The sequence below is a fragment of the Antennarius striatus genome, chromosome 13 (assembly GCF_040054535.1).
Source record: "Antennarius striatus isolate MH-2024 chromosome 13, ASM4005453v1, whole genome shotgun sequence".
Lineage (NCBI taxonomy): Eukaryota > Metazoa > Chordata > Actinopteri > Lophiiformes > Antennariidae > Antennarius > Antennarius striatus.
In genome coordinates, this window is record NC_090788.1 from 3,549,990 (window position 1) to 3,563,048 (window position 13,059).

The 13,059-nt window shown below is 45.3% G+C and overlaps 2 protein-coding genes across 4 annotated transcripts; one reads left to right on the forward strand and one right to left on the reverse strand.

Annotated features, from left to right (window-relative positions):
- Positions 1–737: 737 nt before the first annotated feature.
- On the forward strand, positions 738–3,961 carry mat2b (methionine adenosyltransferase 2 non-catalytic beta subunit methionine). Of its 2 annotated transcripts, none has more exons than XM_068331591.1 (7): positions 738–864; positions 1,800–1,994; positions 2,485–2,599; positions 2,681–2,833; positions 2,968–3,161; positions 3,245–3,358; positions 3,477–3,961. In XM_068331591.1, exons 1-7 carry the CDS (start codon positions 835–837, stop codon positions 3,648–3,650), a joined length of 975 nt encoding a protein of 324 aa, XP_068187692.1. In that variant the 5' UTR covers positions 738–834; the 3' UTR covers positions 3,651–3,961. The 2 variants fall into 2 exon arrangements, with proteins under 2 accessions (XP_068187692.1, XP_068187691.1); XM_068331590.1 differs by lacking the exon at positions 738–864 and adding an exon at positions 1,144–1,319.
- A 374-nt stretch (positions 3,962–4,335) lies between these two features.
- cul5b (cullin 5b) lies at positions 4,336–12,449 on the reverse strand. 2 transcript variants are annotated; one of them, XM_068330948.1, is made up of 19 exons: positions 12,409–12,449; positions 10,095–10,204; positions 9,918–10,017; positions 9,421–9,597; positions 9,181–9,322; positions 8,869–9,014; positions 8,703–8,783; positions 8,499–8,592; positions 7,949–8,079; positions 7,753–7,860; positions 7,606–7,670; positions 7,387–7,519; positions 7,090–7,221; positions 6,874–6,997; positions 6,580–6,755; positions 6,309–6,470; positions 5,946–6,064; positions 5,589–5,712; positions 4,336–5,451 (listed from the first exon to the last, which is right to left on the reverse strand). In XM_068330948.1, the coding sequence occupies exons 1-19, from the start codon at positions 12,430–12,432 to the stop codon at positions 5,257–5,259; spliced, it is 2,343 nt and encodes a 780-aa protein (XP_068187049.1). In that variant the 5' UTR covers positions 12,433–12,449; the 3' UTR covers positions 4,336–5,256. The 2 variants fall into 2 exon arrangements, with proteins under 2 accessions (XP_068187049.1, XP_068187048.1); XM_068330947.1 differs by having other exon boundaries at positions 8,454–8,592.
- Between the last annotated feature and the right edge of the window lie 610 nt (positions 12,450–13,059).

Genomic DNA, 13,059 nt, shown 5'->3' on the forward strand with positions numbered 1-13,059 from the left:
GTTGATGGATTTATATGTGAGCTGAACCAGGGAAACGTTATCCGCCAGGACTCTTTGTTAAGCCCTTCTTCCAGAGAATCCATAAAGTTTTCTGCCAGAAAACCCAGTGAGTCAGAAACCATGTCACCACGAAGCCAGGAAACTTTCCATGTTCCGATGGATGAGTGTGTTTTTATTCAAAGCTGTTGTGTTTTTGCCAAAAGGACAGAACTAACTTCTTAAAAATATATTTTTAAATTTCCAGATTTGGTTCAGTCTGTTAAAAAAAAAAAATTTTCATTATATCAGCATATACTTATAGTTATAATATAATAAAATAATTTTTTTACAGTGAGATGGCATTTTAATGCTCTCCGTGATGTCAAGATCTTCATGAGATTCACTAAAATTAAAGATTAAAGATTGAGATTAAAGATTAAATTCACTTTATTGATCGCTCAAATGGGGAAATTCTCTTTTCGCTCATACATTTACATAATCACAGCACAAAATTATATACAGGCTCCTCAAACAGGCACAACACACTGTCTGCCGACCCACATTATAAAAACGTCTCACAATGTTGAAGAGACAGTGTTTCAAACAATAATCAATAGTCAAACGATAGTTGTGGAAGTTAATGTCTTCATGATTCTGTACATGTGATCTGTTGAGACGGGTTGCAGTTCACATCCCGGCCACTAGGTGGTAGTGCACACGTGCTGTTTTCCTTTTAGATCTGACAATAATAAAGACGAAGAAGAAGACCCGGTCCGGTAGCAGGAAGCTGACGATCCGATTAAATTACATTGGATTGTTTCCTCTTTATTGGTCTGTGCGCTGCTCGTGGATTTGATGCCAGGTTTTGATTTTGGCATTTCGAAGGTAAAGTAACGTTTAGGGTTTTTTTTTAGCAGCTTCTTTGTTATGAAAGAAAACGATGCTTCGTTTATTCAGATCGTTTGTATTCAGGTTACCGCTTCATTTGTTTATTTGTTGTTGTTTTTTCGGTGAGCATGAGGTTTGTAAATAACAACAAGAGTCATTTTGCTCCCGTTAAAGTTCCCATCATTTCGCGTTTCATCCGTGACGTCTTGTTAGCCTGCACGCTAACCGGCTAGAATCATCGCGACAGTTGCTTTACGGCAAACAAGAGCAAAACCCGGAAGCGGAAGGCGAGGAGTAGATATTGCGCATCCCGAACTCACACGGGAGCCTGTTGACTGATATCGATTGATAAGACGCATCGGGAAGCAATCCGATCAGGTAGAGGAGAGATGCAGCGCGCGGGCTCTGAACTGAAGATCATCTTCAACCCGGGGCGCGTGCAGCTCGTCCAGGTAACCGCGCACCTGTCGGGCGGGGGAGGGGGAGGGGGGGGGGGTCGATTCAAATGGAATTCGGCTGCATGTTAGATAATAAGCAATTAAAGATCAATTATTGGCTAATTCAAACGTGTTTCATTGTCATCAAAATCTTTTTTCTTTTTTTTCTTTTTTAATTTGCGGGCGTTTGTTTTTGGAATATCTCCGAAATGTCATGAAAAACAAAACCAACATGTTTATGACGTGTTTATTTCACCTTAACGTGTATGACAGGTCTTGTTATCGACCAGACAAGCGGTATTTTATTTTTTTTAATAGATTCTTAGGGATGTAAACAACTTCGCTGTTTGCAGGGCAGCTGGAGGGGTGTGGTGATGGTGTGTGTCTTTATGTGTGTATGTGTCTGTGTGTGTGTGTGTGTGTGTATGGGGGGGGGTCGGGATGAAAGCAGGAAGTAAACAGATCTGAATCTTGTCTTAATGTTGTTTACATCAGGAGGAGCCGATGGCGCTCTCTCCCAGCGTCCTGGTTACCGGGGCGACGGGACTCCTGGGCCGAGCCGTGTACAGGGAGTTTCAGAAGAGCGGCTGGTTTGTCATCGGGACCGGATACAGGAGAACCAGACCGAACCTCCTGCGCTGTGACCTCACGGATGAGGAGGCGGTCAGAGGACTCCTGCAGGAGTACAAGGTGCTCCATTACACTTCATTTAATGAACGTCACTTTGTTTCTACTGGGTTTTTCTGAACTGGACGGTTTGATCTGGTCTGAACTTGAAGCTGGAGCTCCGGCCCGACCAGTCAAAGTCAGGTTTTACCTGTTGCTCCAGGTAAAGGTTAGGGGCGGGGCTTCAAACAGCTCTGGAGTCAGTAAATCTAAAAAAAAAAAAAAAAACGAATAAAGAGAATTGTTGTTAGGTCGTAAAATATGTTTCCCTTTTTTTTTTATTTACGTGCGCCTGCTGTAGTAGAGCACTGTCGCCACAAGGGGGCAGTGACACCACCTATTAATACAGTCGGACGTTTTTCCACCTGTATTAATAGAAGAGAGGAGTCACTGGTGCCACCAGGCAGACAGCAGGAACATTCAAACAAACAGTAAATAAATGAAGTGCAGAGCTCAATCAGGTCTCATCACAACGCGCATCTAACTGGAACCTCTTGTATTCTCTCGATTCCAGCCGGACGTGATCGTCCACTGCGCCGCGGAGAGACGGCCGGATGTCGTGGACAGACACACCCAGGCGGCGATCAATCTCAACGTGCACGCCACGAGCACGCTGGCCAGGGAGGCAGGTCGGTGATCCATCACCTGATGTTTAAACCCTGACACTCCTGTTGTTGTTGTTATTAATCAGTGTTGTTTACATCCTGCAGCCGCCTGTGGATCGCTGCTTCTCTACATCAGCACGGACTACGTATTTGACGGGAGGAATCCTCCGTACGGAGAAGACGACGGTCCAAATCCTCTCAACGTTTATGGACGCAGCAAACTGGAGGGCGAGAGAGAGGCCCTCAGACACTGTCCAGGTACCTGTCTGCCTCTCACCTTTACTGATCTGGTTCTGACGTATCCTGGAAACTATTTTCTGATCATTCGGCTGCACAGTAATCGTAAGATGAATTAGTCTGACGTTAGCGTTCACCTGGTCGTCTTGTCTCAGGTGCGCTGGTGCTGCGGGTACCAATACTGTTTGGGGAGGTGGAGTCGGCGTCCGAGAGCGCAGTGACCGTTCTCTGGCTCAAAGTCCAGGAGTCGGCAGAGAGCTGCACGCTGGATCACTGCCAGCAGAGGTTCCCCACCGACACCAGAGACGTCGCCGCCGTCTGCCGAAAGCTGGCAGAGAGAGCGAGACAGGTAGGCAACCACCTGTCCGACTGACGGATGGAGACGTGCATCCACCCGTCTCACCGGACGCGTCTCCTCCCCCTCACCACCAGGACCCGTCTGTCAGAGGAGTCTTTCACTTCTCGGCCAAAGAGCAGATGACCAAATACGAGATGGCGGTTGCCATTGCTCAGGCGTTCAACCTGCCGTCCAATCACCTCATTCCTGTGAGTAAACGCAACCGTTTTCGCCGGAACAACCTCCGCTGATGCGCCTGTGCTCACATCCCGTCCGTCTGTGTCGTCAGTAGGTCTAACATCAGTACGTTCGTCTGTTTCTCTGCAGCTGACGGAGCAGTTGCCGGCGTCGACTCTCCGTCCGACCAACAGTCGGCTGAACTGTTCTCGTCTGGAGCTGCTGAACCTGAGCGTCCAGCCGCGACCTTTCACCTCGGCCATCGCTGACGCTCTGTGGCCGTTCACTCCAGACAAACGCTGGAGACAGACGGTCTTCCACTGACTCAGACAGTTCAGTCTGTATTTACTCACTACAGCTACAAGGTGTTAAGGTTCTAATGAAGCGCTGCTACGCTGTGTAACGATCACTAATGTCAATGTTGTCCTTAAGCTGTTGATTAAATGTAAATGTTTTCCCTTTCTATTCAGAGAATGACAGCAATTCTAATTTGTGTGCTATAACATTTTACCCTTTTAAATGTAAATAGTTTGACTGAGTCAGTAAATTATAATTAACGCAGTGAACATGAGCTTCTCGCTCGCTGCTGTAGGTTTTCTTATTCCTGCCTTGAAACTCTTGAATAAAGACTCAGATTACGAGACGTCTCACTGTGTCCATTTGTTGTTTTCTAACTGGTTTATCACACACCTGACTGTCATCCTACAACATCCCTGGTGATACCAAACAGTAGGATGAAACACAGTCATTACCTGAAACAGAAGCAGCTGTTACACGCTTAAAACTGGGCGTCACAGGTCAGACGCCACGGCGACAGAGTCGATCATTCAAAGTTTGAGGGTTCCAGAATGTTAAAACTGAATCAAAGCAGCACAAAGAAACAGACGACGCTGACGAAACTAAATTGATCCCGTCTGGTTTTAAATGTTTGACACCCGATGTCACACATCCAGGAAAAAAACCAGTTGGGTGCAGAGCGTAAAACCGAATCACGACCATGAACAACAGGTCTGAGTTTTATAATAAGGTGCTGTTTATTTAATCATTTCATAATTCACATCTCATGGTACACGCTCCAATTCTTCTGAACTGTAGTATTTTTGTGTAATACTGACCTCAGCCTCTTCTCCAAGGCTCTCTGTAGAAAAGAGAACTGCTGCAAACATGATTTGACCTCCAGCTTCTACTTCATCAACGCCTCTGTCTCTGGGTGCGTTTACTTTAGAGGGGATCGATTCTAGATTACAATACGCTCTACCCCCCCCCCCCATTCCACACACACATTGTCCTTTTCCACCGAGGGACAGAGGCTTGAAATCAGATAAGTGTCGGTGTCTGCTTAAGTTCGAAGCGCTCCTCCGGCTCTTTATACACACTGAATGTACAAATTGAAGTGTTTGATTACTTGAACTGCGACTGCAGTGTCACGACAGCACGGTAGCCGGTTAAAGCAGCATCACAGTTAAGTGAGTGACCGAGGTTCGGGCGGTTTGCGTCCGACATGGATTAAAAGTGGCTGAAAACATCTGAAGCCCAGAGTTCCTCAAGCGACTTCCTGTCAACATGCCTTGAAACTCACGAGCATCGCATCAAAAACACACCTGTGACAGTTTGCAGCCTGACCTGGACAGCGACGACACCCCCCCCCCCCCCCCGTTCTGATAAAAACACGAACAACCACTTGGTGAAGACCCCTTGCAAAATTTTGCATTTTGTTTTTCTTTGTACAACTTTAAGGCAGGAAGTTCCACTTATTTATTTTTTTAAATAGGTAGGTCTCAGTTTTAATTCATGCCTCCCTGCACAAGATTGGATTTTTTTTTTTGTTTTGTTTTTTAAATAAAGGACGGGGAGCCTGGAAGTTTCCTGGTGTCCATCAGGCCCGACCCACTGAAACCAAAGTCGGCACGGATCGTCCCGGTGTGCTGTGCTATGCCATGTAGATGAAGGTGTTTATATCCGTCTCATCCCGCTTGATGTACTTGTGATCTATCAGCCACTCGATCTGCTCCTTGATCATCTTCTTCTGTGGTAAAAACATGTTCTTGAGGATCTCAACCAGTTCCGTCTGCAGCTGGGCGTTGTTGATGCGCTTCCTCATCTTCATGATCTGGATTATGGCCTCCTGGAAACAAAAAAGTCACAGTGTGAGTTTATCCAAACAGGCACAGGCATCTCTTTACAATGCATGATGGGAAATGAAAGGTGAAACCGTCTATTCCTAGTAGGTGGTGTTACACAGGAGACCCGGGCTCTGCATACCTGTGTTCTTAGTATCCTGAGCTGGACGATGCCCTCGTTCTCCTCCTCTCTCATTCGCTCTGTGGTGAGCTGCAGCCGACCAATCAGGTTGATCTTCCCCCTCTTCTGAACTTTGGAGTTTTTTCTGTAAAGTTGAATTAAGTTCAGGTCAATGGAGTTCAGTTTTGATTTGATTCCTACCGTCTTTGTGCTGAACTAAGTTAGCTAGCTGCTAGCTGTAGCTTTATTTACAGTACAGGCATGAGAATACAATCGATCCTCTCATCCATCATCTCATTTGCTTTATTATAAGATTGCAACGAAATAATTTCATCCAACTGAATGAGGAGGATGAGAGGTGAGCTGGTTTTTCCTTACATGAGAGAGAAGTCCTGGTTGACGTAGAATAGCGTTCCCTCTGCGAAGTCTTTGGGTGACGACACCACCGGGTCGTACGACAGCACCTGTCGCTTGAGTTTGGGAAACGCCACCAGAGACTGGGAGACGACGGTTCAGAGGGAAGCAGCGAGAAGGATCCGGTTAGTAGAACAGGTCAAAACCAACCAACGCGAGAGTAAAAAAACGTTAAAACTCAACATTACACAGTTAAAACTCATCGCTAACAGTGTTAAACTCATCGCTAACAGTATTCAAGGGAGGAAGGACGCGTGATCTTTCTGATTCCTCCGTGACGGCCCTGATCATCTGCACCACAAACATCTCACCACCTCCTCCATTTACCCAGAGAGTGCGTCGCAGCTCAGCGTCCGGCAGCTCGGTGGCTAGCTTCAGGTTCTCGAAGCTGATTCTCTCTCTGGGCCTCTGGTTCCAGGCGAACAGCACAGCCAGCTGGAAGGTGGTAACCTCCAGGTCGTACTGCCCCACCTCGTTTTTAAAAGTTATCTGGAGATTAAATTAACCGTTAATTATCCAATACCAATATATACGGTAATCATTTAGAAATGACTGCTGGTCTATTAGCGGATCGTTTCTCCGGACGCCCGTCACTCACAATGCCGTTGGACATGAGGTGATGCCAGTGCAGCTTCCGGCCACTGTGATTCTTTTTGTAGAAATCTTCCACCTCTGGTATCAAATCCTCCAGCTCCGTGGGCAGAGACACGAAAACCTTCTCGCTGCTCCTCGACCACGCTCCGGCATTCAGGATCTTTATGTTGACCGAGTCGGCTGGGAAGGAAAATGCGTTTCGAAGCCGGTTACAACATCAAAATGATAAGCTACACAAACAGCACCTTATTATAATAATTAGTTTTAGGGGCTTCCTGTTGTCTTAACAAACGTTTACCTGGTAGAGCGAGTTTATTGTGTTTGTGCATTTCTTTAAACGACTGGTTGAGGTCCTCGGACACTTTGATGTCCTGAAACATCCTGGCTAGTTTGTTGACATAGTCGGCCGGCATTCCTACTTCCTGAAGACGACATCACAAGCAGCCAGTTTGACAAAACGACCAATCAGATCAGAGAAAAAAACCAAAGCCAGCAGGTAGACGTCAGATCTTACCCTGAGCCACTCCACCATGTTTTCCTCGATCTCGCTGTCGGCTGAGATGTCGAGGATGAGTCGGCGGGTCAGGTGGGCTTTGTGGTACCGCATGAAGACGTCTTTGTTCTGGACGTACTTCAGGACTAAAAGCTGCAAACAGATGACTTGAGAAGTGATTCAAGCTCTAACGTATTGATCACCCGCAGGTAAATATCACCTGATGAATACCGGGCGTTAGCACCTCCGATGCTAACCCCAGGGCTAACAGAGACATAAAACAATCCAGTAAAGATACAGAAAGTCCCCACAGCGTACCACTTCCTTCAATTTGGCCTCTATTTCCTCAGAGGTGAGCTTCTTGCTCAGAGGAGTCTTCCTCAGCAGCATGTCGCAGTAGTTGGCCAGCAGCTCTGGACACTTGGATTCTGGTTGAGTTTTCAGGCCTACCCTAAAATCACAACACAGGAAAGCTAACGCAGTCAGACGTCACCCCACGAGACTGAAACAGCATCCCGCTCAGGCGGCATCTCTTACCCTTTCTGCTTCATCGGAAGTTCTAATTTAAATATAGTGGCATCGTTCACGACAGCTTTATACGCCTGAAAAAAATAAAAAAGGACAGCGGTGACTTCACAGCGTCTCCTGGAACGACAGCGTGCTGTAAGCAAAAGTTGAGCGCACTTTATCTCTGGCGGTCAGGAAGCGTGGGTCGTCCTGAAACGCCTCCTTCACCAGCCGACTGAAGCGGTTAAACAGGGTGAGCAGCTGCTCCACGTATTTCTCTGAGTCCTGCAACAACGAAGGGATGATGTCACATCAGTGAGGTCATCAGCCACCCAAGTGGAAACGATCCTCCGACATCCTCGGGCCGACTCACAGAGGTGATGGTCTCCGCTGAGGCCACCATGTCGGCCAGGCCCGCGCTCATGATGTGCTCCTCCAGGTCCTTCAGCATGGGTTCGATGCCGCTGGGCACTTTGTCCATGAGAGAGAACATCAGGTGCAACTCTGTGAAACAGACAAAAGTAATTTTACGATCGGACACGCGGAGCTGCAGGATGAGGACGGGTGGAAACACATGCTGGATGGAAAGACAAGATTCTGATGTCACAAAACATCTTCTTTTTTTTTTTAGTATCTGATTTATGGAGATGATCATGACTCGCAGGATTACGTTGTAGTCGGATCTGATGCACTGAATGTTCGTGTGTTTCTGAGTCTCAGTTCTAACGTCCACACGTAGCTCATCCATCCTCAGTTTATCACCAGATGATGTGTGAAGAGGGGGCGGCGGCAGGGGGGGGGCACACACACACGGATGGTCTACAGGCGTACTGATGCTGGACATGACGGTTTGGTCAGGGCTATTTCCTGGTGCAAACCTGAGCTGGCTGAGCCTTTGGTAGGAGCAGTCCTGCCGTACTCACTCTCAGTCTCGTTTCGTTTGATCATGCCTGGACACTCGGCTAAGATGGTCTCTTTGAAGGACGTTACCAACGCATTGACGCAACACTCCATTAGCTGGGGAGATGAGCAGAGGGAGAGCGGGCAGACGTTAGAGACGTGTGCAGGACGTGAAGTCACGAGCAGCACCTCAATAAGATGCCACATAGTCCTCCTGCAACACTCACTGCCTGTACAGAGTTACAGTCCCGTCTCGTCTCCAGGTACCGTAGCGCTCGCTTCTCCTCTTCCCTCAGCTTTGAATCAGCCTGGTGACAAAGAACACCAACAAATTTATTCACTGCATGCAGCCATCAAAAGCATCTCAAACAGAGACCCCCGTCTCCCACTCACGTATTTCATGTAGTTCTGGACTCCGTTTTGCTGGAGGTATGTGGGTGCCTGCGTCCTGTAGAACCTCTCAGTGGAATCCATGTACGCCTTCTCAAAGTTGTCCCTGTAGATCTGAAGCTTGTCGTCGGGGTTGGAGCATAAATTCACTGTCGAGACATAAAAACACAAAGCGCCATCAAAGAAATGAAGAGGCCAACAAGTGTCTGTTTCTTCTTTTCTGACTGACGCTCCATTTAGTAGCCGACACATTTTCGTTAAGGCGGAAGGAATCTGTACACATTTACGACCCCGCCGCGTCACTGTTTATCTCACCGTAGGACTCTCGCACTCCGATGACCAGCTGGGAGTCGAAGGCCTCCCCCAGCCTCTCAGCGTGGACCAGCTTCATGGCGCTATCCTGTAGCCTGTTTTTAATGTTGGAGAAGATCGACTCGTTCCACGTGTCCAGCATCAGCTGCAGCCAGAACAGAGACATGGGATCAGAACACACAGTCGCTACGACAACAGGCATACTAGAAGCATCGTCTGCAGATTCCTCCTCCTCTTCCTCACTTTGCGAACGATGCTGTCCTCCACATTCAACTTCTTGTTGCTGCCCTGCTTGCCCATCAGAGTGATCTCCAGCTGGCAGAACGGTTTGGGCAAGATGTCGCACTGTGTGAAAAACTTCCTCCATTCCACAATGTAGGCCTTGAGCAGTGCCGTGTCATCCTGGTGACTCAGCACCCGCTTAGAAAGAGTGAGAAACATGACTAATGAACAGCTGCACAATCTGACAAGTCACGATTTTAGATTCGCAGAAGTAAAACAACGATTTGTCGAATTATTATATTCACTAGTACGCAGACATTTAATCACAACACAGCAGCATCAATTATATTCTGATTAGCAGCTCAGTCGTACGTTCTGTAAAATGCGTGTTTCCTTATTTTTGCACCATTACATCATCTCACACCTTGCATCAAAATAACTGTAAAGCAGTTAAAACACAGGGCGAGAGCAGGCTCTATCTAAGAAGAGACAAACATCCGTTGTGGTCCCACTCTTACTGCTTGTGCTTGTTTGATGAAATCTAGGATGTCCTCTTTGAGAGCCTGGTGGATCTTAGCTGGACCTTTGTCATCCCACAGGCACACGGCGTGGACGTCTCTGTGAAAACGGGACAGGCCGTGTTGTCTCTAATAAAGGTGTCTTTTAAAAGTTAATGTGTCATGTTAAAAACTTACGAGAACAGGTCAAACCACTGCTGTTTGGTGACGGACTCCTGCCGGAGCAGCTTCAGTACTATGGGCCGCATCAGGTCCCATTTATCCTCAAACTGAAGGGAGCCTTTGTTCTAAAAGAGAGAAGGAAGTGAGGAAGGTCTGAAGAAGAACTCTGCAGCTGAGGCTCGCTCCAAACCAAATCTAAACTTCTGTTAAATATAGACAAAAATGTAGGCAACAGATACGTCTACTTTTAAACAACAGAATCACAAAAAAACAGCAAAAAATGAAAGAGAAAAATTAGTGTGATTAGGTGAAGAAACAAAAGTTTCTTGACTTGTTTGAAGGACAGAGATTCAGTGTTTTTGCACTAAACTTTTTCATGTTATAAGTGAGATAGAGATGCAGATTAGACGAAAATAAATCATTTCAGAATAAGCCTTTAACAACATTTCACTCAGTAAATAATGGTTTCATGGATTGCTACCCAAATACTGTGAACTGTAGTAACAGATAAACTAAAATACAGAATGAATTAACAGAAGAAAGCACCGACTTTGATAATCAGCCAACGAAATAAACTTGATATAAAAATGAGTCCTTGAAGAGTTTTTCCCAATCGTAGTAACTAGTAACAGTCCAGGACTGTCACGTCTACATATAAACCTAAAATATGTCAAACTACCAGATTAATTATTGGTACCTTCTGAGAAAATTACAAGATCATGAAATTGTTTTCATCATGTTGGTCCAGCTGATTGCAAAATCCTTCCACCACAGTTGCAAAGATTAGATTTACTGATAAAACATACTATTGACAGCTGTTTGCATTCATTAAATCCACCAACAGTCTGAATGTGTGTCTTTTTAAACTACAATACCAAACACAACCTTTACCAACTACAGTACTCTGAAAATGATTCAACTCCTCAGCGACAAGCTGTGATCTAATGAAGAGACACCAGCCAGATCCTAGCAGGATCCATGAGGAATCTTAACCTATTCCTGAAGGACAAAGGCCTCCAGGTCTTTAATATTCACGGATTCTTGAGCCTTAATCACATTGTTCAAATCCCTGCAAACATTCACTCTGTAATTCAATCTGGTGACAGTAACAGCCTCTCTAGAAAAATCCAAGACTTCTTCCTCTTCCTTTAGGAACATCCAAACTTCAATTCCTTCATCTCGGATCTCTGGATACGTGATTGAATCCATCTAACTCTACAAGATGAAAATTTCCAGCGACTGAGGAACTAAAGCAGCCCCAGAGCATCACTGAGCCCCCACCATGTTTCACTACAGGTCCAGTAGGGTACTGTCTCCATCATGGGTTTCATTCAACCACTTCCAAACATTGCCCTAATCCATCTGCCCAAAATATTCTCATTTCGATTCCTTGCTCCACAGTTCAGCATCCCAAAACCACTGCAAAATCAACCCCAGCTTGTTCTTGTCCTTTTGGGTCATCGGTGATTAAACCTGTCGGAGCTGTAGCATGCATCTCTAAAGTGATGACACAGGGTTTCAAACATCATCTGGTGGGTTCATTCATTACATGTGCTCTCATCATGGATGCTACTCAGCTGACTGAATCATTCTGAGTCTGCAGCAGTCAGTGAATGCAACGTTATGTGTTGAACGCATCAACATTATATACATTATTTATGCATTGAGCTATTTAAACTGCTTTTAATTGAAGTCAAACTGCACTTTTTTTTTTTTGCAAACAAAACAGAACCGGGACAGCTACGTAGTGTGGCTGTAATGTTTTTATGTCTGTGTCTCATAGCTGCATCCCCTCCCTTGTTCTGTGATTTAAACATCGCACCAACATTAAGAGATCTTGTCAAGCTAAGCTAGCTAGCAGCTATGGGGATTAACGCAGGACAAACTACTGCGACAGTATCTTATGGCAGCAGTTAGCGTGTATTTTAAGGGGCTGGTCAGCTGTAGATTCCTGTACCAAAGAGTGACAGATGATATGAGATTTGTGGCTAGCGTAACCACACATAATTAAGATATATTTCAGCGCACATTAACACAATGATATGCCTGGGTGCCGTTATATGCGTCTCCGTTCCTCCGTCTGTCCCGTATTAGCATCCCTCTTTGGCATTTGGCTATTTTATGTCTTCAGACAGCTAAATCATTAGTAGGTAGCTAATGCTAGCCAGATGCAACTTCCCTGCTGCCAGCTGAACACACCGCTGACGCTACAGGTTGCTGTTCGGTTTTGCTAAGGTGGGAGATAAAAGCCAAAAAACATCGCACCATGAAAGTGACAAGCTCTTTCGCGGTCGTTAAACACACATAATTGCATTGAAGTGGAGCCTACCTTTAGCAAATTAGACGTCGCCATGTTCCCTTAACTTAAGCTCTCGTGAAATCTCGCGAGAAGTGCACGGGAACGAAGGTTAACCGTCTCCCATAGCAAATGCTACAAAACGTGTTTTAGTTTATTTTTGTTTGTTAATTGTTACGTCATTCATAGAAAATAGTGGATGAAAAAGTATTTTAATTTTAACTAAAATATTAGTATAATATCGTCTATTCAAATATGCATATTTAACTTTATTTGAGTTGCATGTTGGAGGGGCTTAATTTATTACATTACACTGATACAGCAATATGCCATTAAATTACCAAAAAGTAGTAGATATTTCCAACTTTTCATAGTGATTAATTGCAAGATTAAAAAGGACGTAAATGCGTTTATTAGAGATAAACGCAGAATTACATAAAGTTACAGTCCATTCCTTATGAAAGGGTGGGCTGGTCCTGCGTGTTGTTTATTTCTAAGGCACTGCTACAAAAACTAATATTGTAACATTTTACAGAAAAATATATTCGTGGCTACAAAAACTGTATTACTTAACACAACTAAATCAAAGTTAGAGTACTTTACCTGATAAATTCACGGGGCTTATTGATGTGTTAGAACAAATAAAATGAAGTAACTGGCTAATTTATTTAGTTGCTTGCCTGC